The sequence below is a fragment of the Vombatus ursinus genome, unplaced genomic scaffold (genome assembly GCF_900497805.2).
Source record: "Vombatus ursinus unplaced genomic scaffold, bare-nosed wombat genome assembly UNPS02014781.1, whole genome shotgun sequence".
Lineage (NCBI taxonomy): Eukaryota > Metazoa > Chordata > Mammalia > Diprotodontia > Vombatidae > Vombatus > Vombatus ursinus.
In genome coordinates this window covers 40169662-40190455 of record NW_020954559.1, presented here as the reverse complement: position 1 = coordinate 40190455, position 20794 = coordinate 40169662, and the positions used below count along the sequence as shown (strand labels likewise).

The 20794-nt window shown below is 38.6% G+C and overlaps 1 protein-coding gene across 2 annotated transcripts in view; it reads left to right on the top strand.

The window, feature by feature from the left end:
* LOC114046205 (ras GTPase-activating protein 3) overlaps positions 1-20794 on the top strand; it is a 287044-nt gene that overhangs the window by 80258 nt on the left and 185992 nt on the right. For both annotated transcript variants that reach the window (XM_027866456.1, XM_027866457.1), the window contains exon 2: positions 15469-15586. In XM_027866456.1, the coding sequence (XP_027722257.1) occupies positions 15469-15586 (118 nt within the window). The remainder of the gene's footprint in view (positions 1-15468; positions 15587-20794) is intronic.

Sequence of the window (20794 nt, the reverse complement as noted above, 5' to 3'; positions counted from 1 at the left end):
GTGTGTGTGTGTGTGTGTGTGTGTGTGTGTGTGTGTGTGTGTGTGTGGAATCTACTTCCTCCTGAAGCAGCCCATTCCACTCATGTCCTTGAGGAGCTAGGTGACCTAGTGGGTAGAGCGCTGAGCCTGGTGTCAGGCAGACCTGACATTTACTAGCTGTAGGACCCTGGGCAAATCATTCAACCTCTGCCTTAGTTTCCTCTTCTGTAAAATGGGACTAATAATAGTAGCTGTCTTACAGGGTTGTCGTGAAGATCAAATGAGATAACTGTAAAGTGCTTAACACAGTATCTGGCACATTGTAACTACTGCATGAAAGGTTAACTTTATTATTATTAAGTATTAGAACATTTTCCTAAATTTGCCTCTTTGTGATGTTCACCAGTTACTCCTAGTTTTGTCCTCTGGTTTCAAGCAGAAACAGTGGCGGCTCAGAAGTGATAGCTTCAAATACTGGAGTGCAGCGGCGATGTTCTTGCCCCGCCAAAGTCTTAGGGATTGTTTCAGTTATTGAATTTTTATTACCAACACTTACCCCGGTGCCTGTCGTGGAAGGAGGTCCTAAATCGGTGCTTGCTGATTGATTGGTTGGCAGTGCTTAGCCTGGAGAATTTTCACCTTGGGTCATTCTCTTCTGGACCTGATTAGTTTGTTTGTGGCCACTCTCTGGGCCTGCATTGGTCGGTACCTTCATTTACCATTTCCAAGACCTGTAGCTTCTTAGGCATTTTTATAATACGATAGTTAGCTGGCATGTTTTTCTCCTTTTCTTCTCTGCCCTGTCCTGCCCTCCCCTCCCTCTAAATAATAGGAATAATTTATTGCTTATCTTTGGGAGTGGGATTATTTTGTGGCTGTGAATGTGTGATGGGAGGGAGAACTATGGGTACATGTTGTGCATGCCAGTTTCAGGGTACAGGCTTCACTGTGCGGTACGGAATGCTACATAATGGAGATATAAGGAGAAGCACCATGAACAATTTTACAAAGTACTACTGGAATATGAAGAAAGTATGATGCTGATGACAGCTATGAATTGGTCCTCTCATTCAGCAGGTGGTTAAACTTTGACTAAATTATGCATATAAAAATAATTTTCTTTTATCTATCCCTGAGAATATATTTCAAGATTGCTTTTTTTTATTTGTGAAATCAGAATTCATTTCAATTCAATAAACATTTAAGTGCCTGCTATGTTTAAGGGACTATGTGCTGAGGACGGAATGACTGGCTAATCCTCTGTTTTCTTTGCAATTTTGACTTCTTTCCATTACCACCTTTACTTAAATACTTTTTTGAATCCTAAAATTAAAATCTGATTTTGAAGACAGGCTGCTTCTCCAAAACAACAGTACAAATTCATTTTTGTATGTAACCAGTATTTAATTTACCTAGCTGTTTTAGGTGCTAGAGTGATTGACTAGTCGGTCAATTAATAGTCACCAGGCATTTGAGTGCCTACTACATGCCAGCTGCTGTGTTGGGCTCATGGGATGCAAATATAGAAGTGAAAGAATTCCTGCCCTTAAGTGAAAATGTTCATGAATAAGTAAATACAGGATATTTACAAAATAAATGTAAAGTGATGGGAGAGGTGACACTAAAGAATGAGGAAGTCAAGAAAAGCCTCTTAGAGGAGGTCCACTTAAACTGAGCCTTGAAGGGAGATGCGTTTCTAAGGGAGGACTTGAACACATGTCTTACTGACTTCACGTCCAATTCCTTCTCCATTATGTTATATATATTAATAAATGCTGATTGGTTACTTGCTTGACTGGTGTGCAGGATGAGGGCCCAATTGAAACTGGGTAACAAATTTGCGGTGGACTCTGACATCCATGACATCCTGGAGAAGAAAAATAGTGGGAGTGATCTAGGATTAGTCTGGAGAGGAATTAGAGGTCATAGGATAGTGGGGCAAGGAATTAAAGAGTAGAAGATGGTATAAAGTTGAATTGATTAACTAAAGAGTCAAGATTTTAAAGGTGAAAAAATCAGGTGACCTGTGGGGAAAAAAGGAGAGGTAGAGGGACTGGAGAATATGTTTGAAAATAGAAAATAAATTGAGGATGAGTGAGACACAGGGCAAGACCCATGGGCATCTTTAGGTTTTAGTACAGGAGGAAGTATCTAATTTCTACTGTAGACTCTCTATAATGCTATGTTTTTCTATGATATAGTGGGAAATAAACTGGACTTGAATTCAGAAGAAATGCAAATGAATCCTGACTCCCATATTTTCTTGCTGCATGATCCTGAGCAGGTCCTTTCAATTCTCTGAACCTCCCTTGTTTAAAAAATGGGAATTCTAATACTTGGATTGCTTACTTCAATAGAGTTATTATGAAGAAAAGAATTTATAAGCCAATTGCCATAGAAATGTGAGTTATATTGATTTGTTGCTATCTAGTGTGTTAGGGACATTTTGCTTAGCTAGGTTTCCCCCCAAAGGAAGCCTTATTACTTTAGTTTTATCTTTTTTGTATGCCAGTTTCTTGATGCATTTTCCCCAGCATGCATTCATTTCCAAACCAAATGTCTGGTTCACCTTTTATCCTATGTTTTTTAATGCAAACCACAGAAAATATTCAAACCATTAATAAGCAATGAAGAACATCTGTTGTAGAGAACACTAAATGTTTAATAACCCTGCTAAATTAATGGGTATTTTCAAATTGCCTTGACCACAAAAACAGTGTCAAAATTGAAAGTGAGCTGAAAATATTTACACATCCTATGTGAGTAATTTAAAGGTCATATGTGCTTTGTTGAGTTGAGAAGTGAGAGAATCTTCATGCATTATTCAGTTTTAGACTCTAATAAAACAGATTTCTTTTCTTTTTTCTTTCTTTTTTTTTTTTGTAGATGGTGACAGAACTTTCCATTTAGTAGAACTGAGAATCACAGAGAGAGAATGAAGGATGATTAATAATGTCAACTTTCTCCCCTTTAACCCTCTTTCTACTATTAATATCCTGAAATATTGAGTGCCGATAGCATAATACTCATAATGCGTTGTGCCTGCACCCTCATGTAACCCTGATGATTTGTTTCTTTGGAAACTGAAAAATTAGTGACCTGGAATAGGAAAAACAGGGAAATAACCCTGGGAGGTAAGGCACTATGACTCAAACCTACGAAAGGAGTACCCAAAGTATAAGAACATCTGTGGCTATTTGAGGGGAACTACCCAACAAGAGACTTAAGCCTCCTATCTGTGAACAGTTTAAATTACCTGAGTTAAGTCCGACTTCAGTTTTACTTAAAATAGTTTAAATCATAAATGTTTAGCATTCTGTTAGGATTCCATAAGGGAAAAACATTATCAAGTTAATTTCATTCCTCTGATGTTCACTCTTTCTGGCTTTAAGTATTCAGTCTACATCCCTCAACTGATAGATGGTTAGTGATTTTTCATTATGAGCCCTTGAGTTAACATTGAAGAAAGCATTGGATTTCAGCAGGTAGAAAGGATGCAGTGAAAGGAGGGGACAGAATCTATTCCAGGCATAGGGTGGCCTGAATAAAGACTTAGAAGGAAATCAGTATTTGTTAAGCACCTACTATGTGCCAGGTCCTATGCTAAGTACTTTATAACTGTTACCTCATTTGATTCTCCCAACACCCCTAAGGAGATAGGTGCTATTATTATCCCTGTTTTACATTTGAAGAAACTGAAGCAGACGGAGGTTGTGATAAGCCCAGGGCCACACGGCTAATTAGTGTCTAAGGCAAGATTTAAACTCAGGTCTTCCTGACTCCAAGTCCAGCATGCTATTCATTGTACCATCTAGCTTCCTAAATCTTGATTGATATGGGAAAGGGTAGGTAGAATAAAGGTCCTGGGTGCTTGCCTGGGGGGGAGGGGCATGTCTAGGGAACTAAATGTGACACAAAAAATGGAAATGAAGGGTAATGTGGACAGATTGCTTATGCCGTGACCTTATCTATGGTTAACTCAGCAAAAGGTGCAGGTGAGAGAGCTGAGAGGTGAGTGGTAGGAGGGGAGTTGCTGATGGAGCACTTTGAAAGGCAACTCTAAGAAGTTTATTCCATATTTGACTTAGAAGATGATGTGGAACTCCTGGTTACTGCAAGTACCAAGGGCATTATTTCTTTAAATTCTTCTAAACCTTAGGCTGAGGTGTGCCAAATGCAAGGAACTTAAGAGAAGATAGAAGGGATGGCTTTGGAATCACAACTTGAATCATATGATCTCATTTGATTCCTTATTTGGCTCCTTCCAAAGGAGTTGATGATGTTTGGTACGTATTGCAGAGAGTCACAAAATCTGGTTGAGTGGAGAAGCTCTGCTGGGTGGTCACAAAGGCTTCCTGTGTGCTTTAGGGGCGTCCATCTTTCATTCATGAGTTCTGACTCCTTGTAGAGAAGAACGCTGGCTACTACAGTGTAAGAAGTTGTCCTAAGTTGGCTTCGTGGTGGGGGAGTCTAAAAGGATCTAGAGATAGTCCTTTCCAGCAGGCAACAGGCTGCACTCCTGACTCTCCCAGACTTTCTCTACTAACTGCCAACTATTCAAACTCTACTGCAGAAAGAGCAGTTCCAATGGGCTGACCACGTTGCTTGAATGCTCCCCTAGAAGACTAATTTATGGAGAACTCACGCAATAAAGGCGCTTACATAGTGGTCAGGAGAAATGATATAAGGACACTCTCAAGGTCTCTGAGACCGAAGAACTTTGGAATTGATTGTGTCACATGGGAAATACTGGCAAAGAACTGCCCGGTATAGCACGCCCACATCAAAGAAGGCACTGTGCTCTATGAGCAAAGCAGAATTGCAGTTGCTCAAAAGAAACAGGACATGTTCAGATTTAGAGACATCTCCATCCTGAATGGTCGTATGGACTATTTGTGCCTGTCTTGTGGCAGAGAATTCTCAGCTCGTATTTGTTTGATCAGCCACAGTCGCATACACTATGACTTGGCTCCCAACATAGTGATGTCATTTTCGTTCTCTTCGAGAATGAAGGACATTAACCACCTATGTTCCAGAAACCTCTTCATCCTGGAAGCTCACTTCATCCCTGGTCTTCACATATGGAAAGTACCCTCCTCCTGCAGCTTCTTTCTCCTTTCCTCCTGGAACCTCCGTTTTAGGGAGGATGCTCAGCCTAACCATGTCTTCATTCTCCTCCAGGATTTTTCCTACAGTGCCCCCTACAAGGTACCTTCATCTCTTCTCCTCACCTTTGACCCTTTATCATCTTCCTTTTATGTATTGTTTTCCCCCATTAGAACATAAGCTCCTTGAGGTCAGGAACTGTCTTTCTGCTTGTATTTGTTCTCCCAATGCTTAGCGAAGTGCCTGGCACTTAGTTAACACTTAATAAATGTTTATAGACTTAAATAAATGCTTGTCGACTTAAGAGAGATTTCCTTAATCGTCACGATGAATTTGTTTCTCTGGGGTCATCCCTTCATGTTCAACAAATTGATAAATGATGCCTGTGCTGATAATTCTTTTCTTTAGTTGTGCTTCATTTAATTATCTAGTATTTAAGAGGGTGTTAAATAAAAAACATTTATCCTCCGTTAGCAAAGAGTGAACACAAGCACAATTGATCATGTTGCCAGTCCTAGCAAAAATATTTCTTCATGCTAATAGTCCCCATTAGGAGAGTATCAACAGGGAAGTAACTAAATCTTTGACTTAATTTTTGGGTGATTTACTGATGTTGATGGATAGTAAAGCTTGAGAGTTAATCAACAGGTTGCTGCTGGCAACCCCCAAATTTGGCACAAAAACTGGGTTCTTCCCAGTTGAGAAGTTGGTTACCTTCTTGGCACCACTGGATCACATTATTCAGTTTCTTTTCTTCTAGTATCCCATGTCCACATTTTCATATAGTAAATTCTCAATTTGACACATATAAAAGTGCTCTCTCGCCCACTACAGTTAGGTGACCTTGGCTAAATCACTGAACCTGTCTAGGTTCTTGTTACTTCACCTGCTCAAGGATGGATTAGATTCAATGATCTCTGAGGCCCCTTCCAGCTCAAACTTTTATTTTACAGTTTAGTGATTCCATTTACTTGGGCTCTTGAATTATTCTTAAACTCACCACTCAACCTGAATGATTACCCCGACTGTCAATTGGCTGATACTTGTCACCAATGACGCTTTTCACCATTACCTACATTCAGCTGGAAATCTGATTTTCCAGACTTCTTACTCAGTTTGCAAGAGGCAGTTTGTAACTTGATTTAGAGATCTAATCTAGTCTGGGTTTTATGGATTTTTGTTCTATTTAATATCAGACGCTAAAATAGCAAAGCAGTAAAGACAAATCTATTCAAGGAAGTACAATGTTTTAATCATAAAACTGTCCAGTTTTGAAAATAGGCTCTCCAGTTGTTACAAGATGCTGGATGACTTAAGAGGATTTGTAGATGACTTTGAATTCCGAATTATCATCATGACTAAAAGACATCACTGCATAAAGAATGAGGGTGTTAAAAACAGTAATTTCTTCAGATGTTGTCCTACGATAAATGTGTGCCATTTACTCTTCCTGACACAAGAGGAATTTCACTGATGTTAATAATCCCCAGAAGCACATGCAAAGATTTTTTTATCCCTTTTTTGTTAAGTGAGGCTGGTGAAAAAGAAACAAAATGCTGTAAATCATAAAGAAACAAATATCCTTTCTCCATAGCAGTATGAGAACTAAAGGTAGCTATCCATTGTATACCAGGCATGCTTCACATGATTCCATTGCATTCAAGCTCTACTAGTCATTCAGTGAAAACAAAAAAAAATCCCCAGAGCATTCTTATTGTCCTCTCCTCCATGTTCTCAGCAGTCCAGCTGAATTGGTCTACAGGGTTACCTGAATGTATGATGATCTTACCCTTCACCCCATGGTTACTTTTCCTTTTATACCTTTCAGTGCACCCTTTTAAACCATTCTTATGCATTATGTATCTCATGTTACTGTGATAATTGTTGGTTTTATTCCCTTACTGGATTGTAAACTCCCTGAGGACAAATTATCTAAACTATTTATCACCACTAGTACCCATCACAGGGTTCTGCCACTGGAACTTAATAAGTGTTTGTTGAATGAATCAAAAAATTAAGGAATAGCTCAGACTTCTCCTGGCTAAAGCTGAGTTTTAACTTTTTTTATTTATATTTTGCTTTTTCCTCTACTTTCCTTAGTGGTTATCTTCTTAGGGATTAGTGACTCTGTATTGTGTGTGTGTGTGTGTGTGTGTGTGTGTGTGTGTGTGTGTGTGTGTACACATGGGTGTCCTGCTGCCCTTTCCTGTTTTTAGCAGCAGTTGATTACAAAAGCTTCCTTTGTCAGGAGAGGATGATGGTGGGATGGTGGTAGTTTTCTCCTGTCCTCTCTTTAATCCTTGTCTAGTTCCTTACTAGGTAACCTAATCTGTTTTTCCTGGTCTCTGCTCCCATCTTGGCATCACTGGATCACATTATTCAGTTTCTTTTCTTAGATTTTTTTTTTTAGTCCTTCAAATATTTCTTTGTAGACATAATTCTCCAAGCTTTGAGGCACACCTGTGCATGTGACCCTAAACAAATTCTTCCTTCTCCCCAAGTCCATCCTATATATAAACTTAATCTCTGGGATCCCATCCTCTTTCCCTGCCCTTCCCATTTTTCAGCAGAGAATCTTCCTTAGCTATACCTTGGAGATCTTATTTCCCATTGGTTCTTCCCATCCTTCATTTTTACCAAGTCATCTACATCTCCTTTGCTACCAAGTTAAAATAAATAGAACCCTAGCCCTGGATGTGTTTACTAATTGCAGTGATATAATTCAGTGAGCATTTATTAAGGGCTTACTATATGCTAGGCAGTGGAGATACAAAGAGAAAAACACACACACACACACACACACACACACACACACACACAGACACAACTAGTTCCTGCCTTCACGGAATTTACATTTTATTGAAGGACGCATAGGGGAAAACATGACATGCATTGGTTTATTGTTTGCATGGCAGTCTAAGATTAATAATGTGGGAAAAACAAAATGTAAAAAAAATAAGCATGAGGAGTGAAGGTTTTAAATTATAACAAGGGAAAACCATTTGTTTGATCAGCAATGGATAGAACAGTAGGGAAAATAATACTTCACTCCTCTTGCCCGTAAGTTGGCCATCTACCTCTCTTTAATTCACTGTCCAGTGAATGTTTGGTTGTCTTCCATAATGTCTGCATGTTTGTGGCATTTAAGCAGTAACATAGAAGTGGCAGGGTACAGTGAAAGATTTGGATCTGGAGGACCTGAGTTCGAACCCCAGGTATATCACTTGTTACCTGTGTGACCCTGAGCAAGTCATAACTGAGGCTGCTCCAAGGCCTCAGTGTCCTTAGCCTATGAAATAAACCTCTATAAAATGAGAGGTTTGAACTAAATGACCTTCTAACTTCCCTACCATTCCCAAATCTATTATCCTAGTTACTCATGAGCCCTGGAGTGTTCATCTATGTCCCCTAGAATATAATACCTTCAAACTGAGAGCCTAAGAGGGAGAATAAGTCTGTTATTTAGAGCTTCTCCCCTCCCTTTCCCCCTACTCTTCTTTCTATACACACTTCAGTATGAGTATTTGTCCTTTTTTTGGGGGGGGGTGTTGAGAGTGAGTAGGGAAAATTGTAAATAATAATACCAGTTCTTCATCCTGTCACAGGTAGAGGTAGAGAACGTGATGTTAATGAACCCAACCCTTTGTGGTGGATGGAGGCAGCAGTGTTTGGATTCTTTGTCTGGTTGTATTCCAGACTTGTTTTGATTGTCAAAAGTACCTGTGTTTTGTCTTTTATTATTTTTTTATCATATGAGGATCTAATTATGATATTTTTCTCCTTCAGGGGGTATAAATGAAAATACCTTACTGCCAGGATATGCTTTTGTAGGCTGTTTGCTATGTCTGTATCCATGGGAGGGAGAAATGTGTCCAAGAAGGTCATGACTCTCTCTCACATCCCTCAATGGCCTGGGCACAGTTCCACTTCAAACTTGAAATCTGGGCTCTGGGCTCCCCGTCTTCATTTGTTTTGTCTTCCTGTCATACTTGTTAAGTTAGCTTGCTGACAGGATATGTAGGCATGCAACCGTAACAAAGTGAATTATTACTAATGATAGCTCGTGCATGATGCCCTTTCAGATTATAATGTTTGTTTTGGTTCCTGGGCTGCAGTCCTACTTGCCTATAATTGAATATCAGCACATAGAAAACTTTAGTTGTCTTTTTCTCTTCCCCTCGCTGATTGTTTATGTTTAAACTCATGGTTTTGATTAGGTGTGTGTGTTGTTCTCCACCCTCTTCTTACCACTTCCTCTAGTAAATCAGTAAGAACTGTTATTTTTTTTTTTCAAATGTTTTGTTGTTTCATAGATAGAGCATTGGAAGGGATGTCAGAGCTCATCTCTTCCTACCCTCTCATTTTATAGATGAGGAAACTGAGGCCCAAAAGATTAAGTGACTCATGGAAGGTCACATAGTAAGTACAGTGAGGCAGCGGGTGGAAGACCAGGTATTGAACCTAGGTCCTCTGGCTCTAAACCCAGCTCTCTTTTTCACTATATCATGGTGCCGTTTCTTGTGTCTATAATTTAAAATGGATGTTCTACCTCACCTATGAGAGCTGTGGTTGTACATTCTGGGGATTGTGCTTTATGCATGCATGAAAATATTTTGAAACTTGGCTTTTCAAAAGAAACCAAAGTGTATTTTCCTTTAAGTTAATGATAAGAAGGTACTTGTAGGACCAAAGATTTAGAGCTAAAAGTGACCTCACAGGTCATCTGTATAAATTCCCTCATTTTATAGATGAGGAAACCGAGGCCCAGAGATATTAAATGCTTTGCCAAGGTCACTCAGGTAATATTGAGTAGAGATGAGACTGGAAGCCAGTTTTCCTGACTCTAAATAAATCCAGTGATCTTCCCATGACTACTATGCCATATCTGAACAGTTTTGTGATCCTTTGGATTGAAATTCTCCCAACTGGTCTCAGACACTTACTAGCTGTGTGACCCTGGGCAAATCATTTAACCCTGTTTGCCTCAGTTCCTCATCTGTAAAATGAACTGGAGAAGGAAATAGCAAACCACTCCATTATCTTGGCCAAAAAAACCCCAAATGAGGACATAGAGAGTTGAACATGGCTGAAGTAAGTGACCAACAATGCAGATCATAGTCCATTCATGTCCTCTCATACTGAGCAACTCTGTTGACTTGTTTCAACCTATGTAACCTCAGCTCTTGGGTTCTAAGTGTCTTAAGGAGAAAGGACGAGGTAGTGTGGATTAAGTGGGGCATAAGCAGAAACAAAGAGGTAGAGAAGGGGGACTCAGATTTCTCAAATGTGCAGTTTTTAAGTAATCAAGACCTTTGGTGGTAAAAAGTTGCCATGTAAATAGCAGTTGAGAAACACTGGGCTAGATCATCTTTAAGGTTCCACTCATCTCTAAGGTTCTGTAATTTGACCTAATCTCCAAAAAAGAAAGTTTTTAAAAAACCCATAAAATGTCATTAGAGCAAGAGTTCTGGAGTCAGGAAAACTTGAATTCAAATCCGGCTTTAGACACTTAGTTGTGTGACCCTGGGCAAGCCACTTGATCCTGATTACCTCAAAAAAAAAGTCATTAGAGAGAGAAAAACTTAGCTTTTTGAAAATCTCATGGTACACGTAATCAGCATAGACAAGACTGGTTCAGTCAATTCTCATTTAGTATAATGCAGAAAAGAGAAACACCCATGCTGATGATAGCATTGTCTTTAACTAACAAACCGACTGAGAAGCTGTCAGCATGAGGTGTTAATATGTATTTGTAGTCGTTTAAAATGTCCCTCTCCTAAGCCCATCAATTGAGGAATGACTGAATAAGTATGTGATTCTGATGGAATACTATTGTAGTGTAAGAAATGATGAGCAGGATGCTCTCAGAAAAAACTGGAAAGACTTTGCATGGGCTGATGCAAAGTGAAATGTACTGTGTACAAAGTAACAGCAGTATTGTAAGATGATCAGCTGTGAATGATCTAGCTATTATCAGCAGTCAATACAAAGATCCAAGACAACTCTGAAGGACTTATTTTAATTGAAAATTGAAAAATGCTATCCATCCCCAGAGAAAGAACCAATGGTGTCTGAATTCAGATTGAAGCATAAAATAAAATAAAATGTCCCCCTCTATTACTCTTGTAAGTAGGCAGATAGGAGGAGTGGAATGGTGCGGACATACAGAGACCATTCTAGCAACTGCCTCTGCCCCTCTTGTGTAAGCTCAGTGGTTTTAATTTTGGTTCAGATTAATTACCCAGCCTCATTGGTGTTACCACTGTCATAGGAACCAGAATATAACCACCTTGGCATAAATAGATAATGTGATGCAAATCAGGGAGTAAGAATACCAGCTTATAACAAAGCAGTATTTTCACATTTAAATAGTGACTGTCTCAAAAGTTGTAAAAGGGCTCTGTGGGCTATCAGTACTCAAAAACCTCTATTCAAAAGAGGTGTTAGGTACTTCCCCCCCCCCCCCCCCCCGTTTTTCAATTCAGTAAACAATTATTAAGTGCCTACTACATGTGGAGTACTTTGGGAAATACAAAGTTCAGATTTCCCACATGGGGCTTACTACATAGTGGGCAGATAGAACTGCATTACAAAACAATGTATGGTAAATATATGAGTGGTGCAAAGTAGTAAAAACACAAAGTTCTCTCAATGCATATTGTTTACTTGGGTGGAGGGGGAAGTGAATTAGGAAGACTTTGGTAGAGAAGGCAGTCTTTAATTTGGGCTTCAGAGGATAGGTAAGATTTCACCTGGTAGAGGTTTAGGGAACAGTGCCAAGATAGGTGTGGAGTGTACAGTGAATGATACCATTTAGTTGGAGGATTGAGTATTGGTGTGGAAAGCAAGTAAATAAGATAAGGCTGGTAAATGAGTATGGTACCAGATTTTGGAGAGCCTTGAATGTAGATTAGATTTTATTTGGTAGGTAAAGGAAATGATTGAAGGATTATGAGGGAGGAATGATGTGAACAGGTCTGTCCAATTAGGAAGGTTAATCTGACAGCAGTTTGGTTTGAGGTGGGGATTAGGGAAAAGAATGGAAATAGGAAGGTCCTGTTAAGAGGCTATTTTAATAGTTCATGTGGGTGGTAATGAGAACTTGTATTGGGGTTGTAGCAGTGGGAATGGAGAGAAGGAGACAGGATGCGATAGATATTTCAGGGGTAATATTCACAAGACTTGGCAGCTGATTGGATGTGGGAGTTAAGGGAGGGGAAGAGTCAAAAATAAAAACATTTGTTCACAACAAAGGAGAACAAAGCCTCAGTTCTGTGTTCCTCACTGAAGATGTCTCTAGGATATTCAGAAAGGTTCTTTTTTTTGGCGGGGGTGGAGTTGGTCTTGTTTTTTTTTTTTTTTTTTTAAAGGAACAATGCAACTTGCAGCTAAGTGTTTGAATATGCTTAGGCTCCATTTTTTATCCCCTCCCCTTGTTGCAGTATAGGGGTGCCAGGAAATTAGCGTCCCATCATCCCCCAAGGTTGAATTCCAAAAAGGGAGCTAAATTGAAGCTTTATCAACATCATCAATGCCCTTGCTCAGACATTAGGGACATCCAGCTTCCTTAGTGGTAAAAAAGATCAGTAGTTCTAAAAAGAAGAAAAGCAGAATTAGAAATTATAAAAGGTTACTTTGATTCTTTGTGGGTCACTCCTGTGATTTCTTGGTCACAGGGCTGTGGGGGTAGACCAAGGATAAAAGAAATACAATCTGCCATTTCTAGGTATTTGTGTCTCCACTCGTATCTGTCCCATGCTTGTTCTTACTCCAAAGGATGTTCTGACTCCACTGTGTTGTGCTATAGCCTCTGAGAATAGGATTATATAATTCCATGCTTGTGAATATATTACAAACCATATATGCATGTGCATATGTGACCTTTTTCATGCTTCAAATCCTTCATAAAATCTGTCTTTTGACATTTAACGACTTCCTAGGGTTTAGCTTTGATGCATATGCCTGTTAACAGATTGGCTTTTCTTGTGCGACTTTCTATGCTCAACTTGGGGTTTAAAAAAAAGAGATTGGAATATGAAAATGTCCCTGTTTAGGTAAGTTTCAAAGATAATTCTGATAATTCTTTAATTACCTTATAGTTGTTGATGTTTCACATCTTTTAGGTGAGGAAACTGAGGCACATCAGCAACGTGTTCTCTCTTTAAGGTGACAGGATGTTGGATTTAGAGCAGGAAGGGATTGCAGAGGCCATCTTGTTCAACACCTTCATCCTACAGATGAGGAACTGGGGCTAAGAGAGAATAAGTGACTTGGCCAAGGTCACACAGCTAGTAAGTATCAGAGGTAGAATTCAAACTCAGGTTTTCCCAACTCCAAGGTCCAGTATGCTATCCAACAGACCAAGCTGCTGTTGAGTCACACAGCTAGTTTAAAATGTATGCAGAAGAGTGACCTATGTAATTTGGAATGTGTTTGAAACTTAGAAGCTTTGATTGTCTGTTTTGCTAAGTCAGAATAATAAAGATTTTTAAAATGGAGTTAAAGTGAAACTTTAAAGTGAAATTAAATTGCTTTTTAAGGTCGATTGTTGAATGACTCAAATAACCATTTAAAAAAATATACCCATCTTTAAAGTGAGACGATCTGTAAGTTTCTTTTTAGCTCTAAAATTCTTATTTTGTGATTCTCTGATTCTTTAATGAAGATAGTTTGGATCTGGAGAAAGTCAAACTTTCTATTCCAGGAAAAAAAAAAAGCTTGTTGAGTATTGCATTGAATGCAAAGACAAAGTGGAGTAAGTGAAAGCATACTTAGGGCAGTTGTAAGACAATTGGATTTAGAGATTGAATTCTTGGGTTTGAGTCCTATTTTTGTCATTTATTATTTGTGTGACCTTGGGCAAGTTATTGGACTTTTCTGGACTTCACTTTCCACAGATCAGATTCCCTTTGAGGTCTCTTCCAACTTAAAAAACAAAAACAAAAAACCCCAAAAACGTATCATTCTAAGGTGGTTTCAAAGAAAGTTCCAGAAGGAACAAAAGAGAGGAGAGAGAATCAAAATGATTGCCTCAAATGTACGGGAGGGCTTTGGCAGTGTGAAGATCCTATAACCAAAGAGTTCTGCTGAATTATTAGAACTATAAGGACACTTGCAAAAACAGAAATACTTGGAAAGGATGACTCTGTTGGTGGGACCATTTCCAGCTTTGGCTTTGAAGTATTCATCTTCTAAGGTCCAAAACTCCAGGCCTGAAAAACATCTAATCGGAGTTTGTCCTATGTGTGCTTTTTCAGCTTCTGCCTGAGTACTTTGTTGGTGTCGAAGGCTTTGAACAGAAGCCGGCCTTTGCTATGGTGTGTCAGTCAGCTGTGGTGTGGGAGCCCTCATCATTTCATGTGTTTCGAACTGTGTCTGCCGAGGACATTTTGCACAAGATGTCATTTGAAGCCAAAATGACTTCTGTTAGTGTCAAAGCCCTTTGGGAATCCAGAGACTGAAAGAGGCATTTGTTGCAATAGAACTGACTTAACACTGAACGGCAGATGTCCCATTAAAAAGCTACCCTTGTGACTGTTGCTTGAATTTCATTCATCTCTGTTCTTTCCATTCACAAATGAACTGTGTTGTTTCCTCCTACTTCCCTCCCCTTTTTCCTCCTCCCACCCTGCTCCCACCTCCCCAAGTAGAATGCCCTGGTACACAGAATTCTGATAATAATCCTTAAGCAGATACAAAGTGTAAATGAGGACTTTTGCAGTGAGGACACTTTCTACTTGGCCAGACAGATGTCTGCTCTTGAAGTATAAATACTTGCCAGGTCTTAAGGTGCTTCAGTGAAATTTGGATGTGTATACTGGGAGGTGAAGTTAGAGGAAAAAACATTGGGCCTAGCAGGTTTTCTCTTCTGAGATTTGAACTGACAGGTCTCTGTCTTCCAAGGAGCTGAAGGCTATTATGGTGGTTTGGGTTTGTAAATAGAATGGTTAATGTAGCCCTCTTTTGCATTCTCCGTCTTCTTCTTCGACTAAAGTATGAAATGTAAATTAAGAGGTTTCAATTTGGGATGGAGGGTGATGTAATTCATAATTCCATAGCTTGTATCTAGTCAGGCAAAGGGGCGTTTAGTTCTAGTTTTAGTAAAACTAAAGTCAAATAACTTAATTCTGGCATAGGTTGAGAATAGAGAATACTGATAACAGTGTGTTTACCTTGTACTTTAAAAAGGAACCCATGATTCTATTATTAGATATTAACACATTACAGTAATGAGGAAATCAAGGCCATATAAGGCACCAGTGAGCATTCAGACAAGGAAGCCGTCTGGTTAGTGTGAAACAAATGTATCAGGAATTGGAAATGAGTGTGTGGACTAAATGTCTCTGTGCTAAGAAAAGTGTACATTTTATTTTTGTCTTTCAGGAGAAGCCAAAAATCTTCCTACTTATCCGGGGCCAAACAAGATGAGGGATTGCTACTGTACTGTAAACCTGGACCAGGAAGAGGTTTTCAGGACCAAAATAGTGGAGAAATCACTATGGTAACAAATCTTGTTGCTTTATATAGTACCAATCAGTTCTTTTGTTTTCTTTCCTACAAAAAAAAAAAATCTGACCATGTCAGTCTTTTCCCTGTTTTTTCACTCAGCGGGATGGGACTGGGGAATAGGATGGAGAGGTGGAATATGTAAATGGTTCTTTGGGTGAATTCTGGAGTTCAGCCATCATAATAAACAGGCCCAATTCTCTCAATGGCTAGTGGCCTCCCTTACATTTAACAGCTTTGTATATATTTATAGTTATTAACTTTATATTTATGCTGTCTTTTAAAAATATATTTATTTCTCCCATTAGAATGTGTAGTCCTTTTGAGTAGGAATTGTTTCATTGTGTTTGTATCCCCCCAGTGCCTCAGTATCCCCCATAATAGGAGCTTAATAAATATTTGCTGATTGATTCATGAAACAGCCACAATGTACTGGGCTCTAAATAATAATAACAACAACAACAATAATAATAGTAATAATAGACATATATAAAGAACCTTAACCTTAGACTGGACAACTTGACGATATAAATATTTCTCTGTATTTTTCTCCTACATGGGATAAATTTGACACCTTATTAATCTATATTGCATGTCAACTTTTCAAATGGATAACAGTTTTGAAGGGGGAAAATCTTTGTCTTCTGACAAGAGTTCTTTTCCTTCATCTTACTTCAGTGTTTGAAAAGAACACCAAATTTAGGAATGAGTAATTTAGACCTGGAAGAGGCCTTAGGTCTTCTAGTCAAGCTGTTTATTTTATAGATTTTATATTTTATATATATATCTATATATCATGTGAAATCTAGAGAGTTTAGGTGACTTGCCCAAAGTCAAACTGATAATAAGAGCCAAGGTCTAAATCCAGGTTTCTGGACTAAAAATCACTTTCTTTCAGATATTCTTTAATAATATGGCGTTCCGGAGTTCCAAGGTCAAGTACTGATTCTGACTCTAACTGGCTCTTTAATGTTAGGCAGATCATTTAGCTTCTCTGGGGTTTAGTTTCCTCATCTGTAAAATGGGAATGAGAAAACTTAGGAAAGTGATTTTTATATTTTCAAGCCCTCTAGACATGAGTTGTGATGATCAGAACTGCTTTTCTAGATAAGCCATCAGAATCACTGAGTGGCTGCATATGGGACCTGAAGAAAGTCAGCAATCTATTTTGGGGGAAAGAAGAATCCAGAAGGAAAGACCAGAAATAAATCAGACTGAGGAGTTAGCTGTGTAATCTAGAAACCCTGAGCGGCTGGTATGACATGGAAGTAGGAGATGAAGGAGTGTCCAGGACTGGAAGCAGACACATACACAGGAATTAAGAATGACCACTTTTAGAATGGCACGTCAGCCTTTCCATTCCAAAACGCTGTATAACCTTCAGCTGCTCAGAATACTGAGAGAACTGTCAGTGAAGAGCCCAGAAGAAGAAATCTGATCTATCCTCTCCGCTCCCCTCCCCTTTTCCCTTACTGTTAACTCCCAGCCTCCCTGTACCAGATTCATTGAAGCACCTGAACATTTGGCAGATGCTTACCCTTCAGGAACAGACTGCTCCAGCTGGCTCAATGGAAAGTGCCCACACTACAAGCAAAGCCTCCTTATTTATATTTGGATATGTTAGCATCTGACAAGGCAGTGGACAGAGAACAGTTCAAAGAATAGTAAGATAGAAAGCGTTTTATTTTATTTCTAAACTTATTTTTCAGTTAACAAGCATTTATTTTCTGTTCCTTTCTCCTTTTCCCTCCCCCTCCCCAATGAAAAAGAAAAGAAAAACAAAATCCTTGAAACAAATATGTGAGTCAGGCAAAACAAGTTCCCGTATTTGTCTTATCAAAAATGTATTTCATTTTGCTTATTTTATTCATTACCTTTTAGTTAGGAGGCAGGTAGCATTTTTCATCACGGGTCCTCTGGATTCATGGTTGATCATTAATTAGGTTGAGTAGAGTTTTTAAGTCTTTCAAAACTGTTCCTTTTGATAATGTTATTATAGTATAAATTTTCCTCCTGGTACTGCTTCCTTCACTCTGCATCAGTTCATTCAAGTTTCTCAGGTTTCTTTGAAACCATCTACTTCATCATTTCTTATAGCACAATAGTATCCCATTACATTCATAAACCATAGTTTGGAAACCATTTTTCTTTTTTTTGGCCAAAGAAAAGGTTTATTAGAACATTCATCATATTGGGCAGACTCTTAAGGAGTCTGAACATTAGTAAGCTATTGGTTAGATTATAAGAATCTGAGCAGTGGCTAGATTTTAAAAATCTAAGCTGAAACCGTTTTATTTTAAAGAGGGTTAGAGGGGGGAACTGAGATCTGTGATCTTCATTCCACCATCAGTGGTCCTGAGTGAGATGTTTTCAATGAAGCCGTTCAGAAAGGAGAAATCAAAGAGCTTCATTGTTGATTAGTAGGATCCTAGAATTTAGAGTAGGAAGAAATGTTAGAGACCACCTAGTTCAACCACTTCATTTTACAGAAGAGGAAACTGAGTCAAGGAGTGTTGAAGTCATTTGCCAAGGATCACATAAGCAAAGACAGGATATAGAGTCCAGAAACTCTGCCTCTAAATCTTTCCACCATGCCATAAGATACCTAATCTTGATTTCAGCTTTAGCTTTAGAAATGTTTGATGTGTTTTCACCAAAACAGCTATTTTAAATTTGAATTTTAGCAGAGGAGTTGTATTCTTGCACATTGAGACTTGTGAGTGGGGAAAACAGCAAGTTCTGATGATTTACTATATATAATTTGTAGAAAACTGTTAAAGATCTCCTGCTCCCAAGAGCGAATGGCAGAAGCATGTTTTCCTCTACTCCATATGTCTTGTTGCTGCTAATAGCTTTTCTTAATATGCTTTTAGTTCAGCCTTCTCTGTAGACATGGAGATTTATTGATTGTTTTCATGTGTATTGTTTAGAAGTATGTGGTAGAATCTTTAAAAAAAGGCACTTACTTGCTGAAACTCACTAAAAGAGAACAAAAATTGGAGGTATGGTGCCGCTTACATATCAGAACCTTAAAAACAACAGAAAAAAAAAATCCAAACCCAATAACCTTGTGTTGATTATAAACGTGATATTTCTTAAAGGCATGTGTGCCTGGGGTGCTGAACCAAGCTGTGAGCAGGAAATTGGCACTTTATCACTCTCTCAGAGGTGTTTTTTCATAGTTTTACTTCAAGGAAAATATTTTTAAAAACGCTATTAATAGGAGACATACCCAGTACTGTAGGTTGAACTTCTTGTTTTATTTTATCTTAATAAATCTTGGAGAAGGCTCTGAACAAAAACCATTAGCAACTTCAGCACTGTTACCTTTCTTCTTTGTTTTATTTATTTATTTATTTATTTTGTGGCACTAGCATGTATGTTCCTAGAGAAGGAGAAATCAAAATCAGAGCACATTCAAACCTCACCTCTTTGGAACCTGGCTATCTGGCAACCTCAGCTGTCTGCAATAGAACTGAGAGCCTAGGAAGAAGCAAAAAAAAAAGTGAGGTGGTGGAAACTGAACCACCAAAGCAGAAAATTGCTCCCCCATTACTCAAACACACCCCAGGCTTCACTTAAAGCCTGCCTGCAGTTACTTTACACATAGCACTAAGAAGCAATTTTTTTTTTTTTTTTTTTGGTTTTCAAGGCCAAAGTATATTAGATTCAGTAAATGAGAAGAGGGGAAAATCTTGGATGTGTCACTGATAACAATAAGGAATGGTAATGGTCTGATAATAGTAAAGGAGGGGACAGGAGAATGATTACTTTGGAATCATGATAAGAAAGTGAAGAAAATATCCATACCTCTTGGCCCAGAGACTTCACCGCTAAGCATTAATCTCAAAGTCAATAATAAAAGGGAAAGGAAACACATACATACATATAATATACATATTAATATATATGGCCTTTCTCTTACATATATACACACACACATATATGACCTTATATGTGTGTGTATGTATATGTATGTGTATACACATACATGCATATATCTCCTTTTTTTAAATGACTGACCTTCTTGAAGTTAACGCCTATCAGTGAGCCAAAAGATATGGATATTTTCTCCATTCTCTTACATATATACATACATACATGTACATATATACACATATCTGTTTATCTTTTATACACACCCCCCCCCCCAAATATTCATAGCAGCACTTTTTGTAGTAGGAAAGAATTGGAGGAGGCAGCATAGTCTTATGGAAAGATGACCTCAGGGCCAGGAGCATCTGGGTTCAAGTCTTGCTTCTAACACATATAACCCCGGGCAATTCACTTAACATCCCAGTGCTCTAGGCAGCTAAGTTTCACAGTGGATAGATGGAAGGACTTGGAGTCAGGAAGACCTGAATTCAGAAACTTATTAGTCATGTGACCCTGGGAAAGTAACTTAACTGCCCTGTGCCTCAGTTTCCCTATTTGCAAAATGGGGATAATAGCACCTACCTCATAGAGTTGTTGTGAGGATCAAATGAATTAACATATGTAAAGTGCGTTGCAAACCTGAAAGTGCCACATAACTGTCGATTGTTTTTGTTATTATTGTGTTTGTTGTTTGTAGACTGAACAGTTTAAGACTGTAGGTCGCAGAGAAGGTGTCTTAGATTGCCTTGAAGTCACCTCTCCAATGCTTACACCATGTTGCCATGATCCTTTGAACTTCTAAAAATAGTGAGTGATCATAGGGGCAGCTAGTTGGTGCAGTGGATGGAGCACTGGCACTGGAGTCAGGAGGACCTGAGTTCAAATCTGACCTCTGACACCTGACACTTACTAGCTATGTGATCCTGGGCAAGTCACTTAACCCCATTGCCTAGCCAAAAGAAAAAATATTAGTGATTATTTTGGATGGAACTTTTTTTTTTCTAAAATGGCATGCTGTGCAGGATGGACTAAAGAAGATACAACCTGGAGGAAAAGGAAGAAATGATTGAAGTAATCCAGATGTGAGGCGATGAACTTCTGGTCTAGTAGAAGTAGGCATGGAAGAAAAGAGGGAAGAGATGGATGAGACATTAGGAAGGAAAGATCAACAGGACTAATAGTCCACAAACTGAATAATCAGCCCTTGAATAAATAAAGTTGACTCAACCGAAATTTTTAACCTTGGTTTCCAAGGAAGATGCTACTGATAGTGTTTCTTTTCAGTTAGTTTTTTTTTTTTTGAGTGGTAATAGCTTTCAGTTACAGC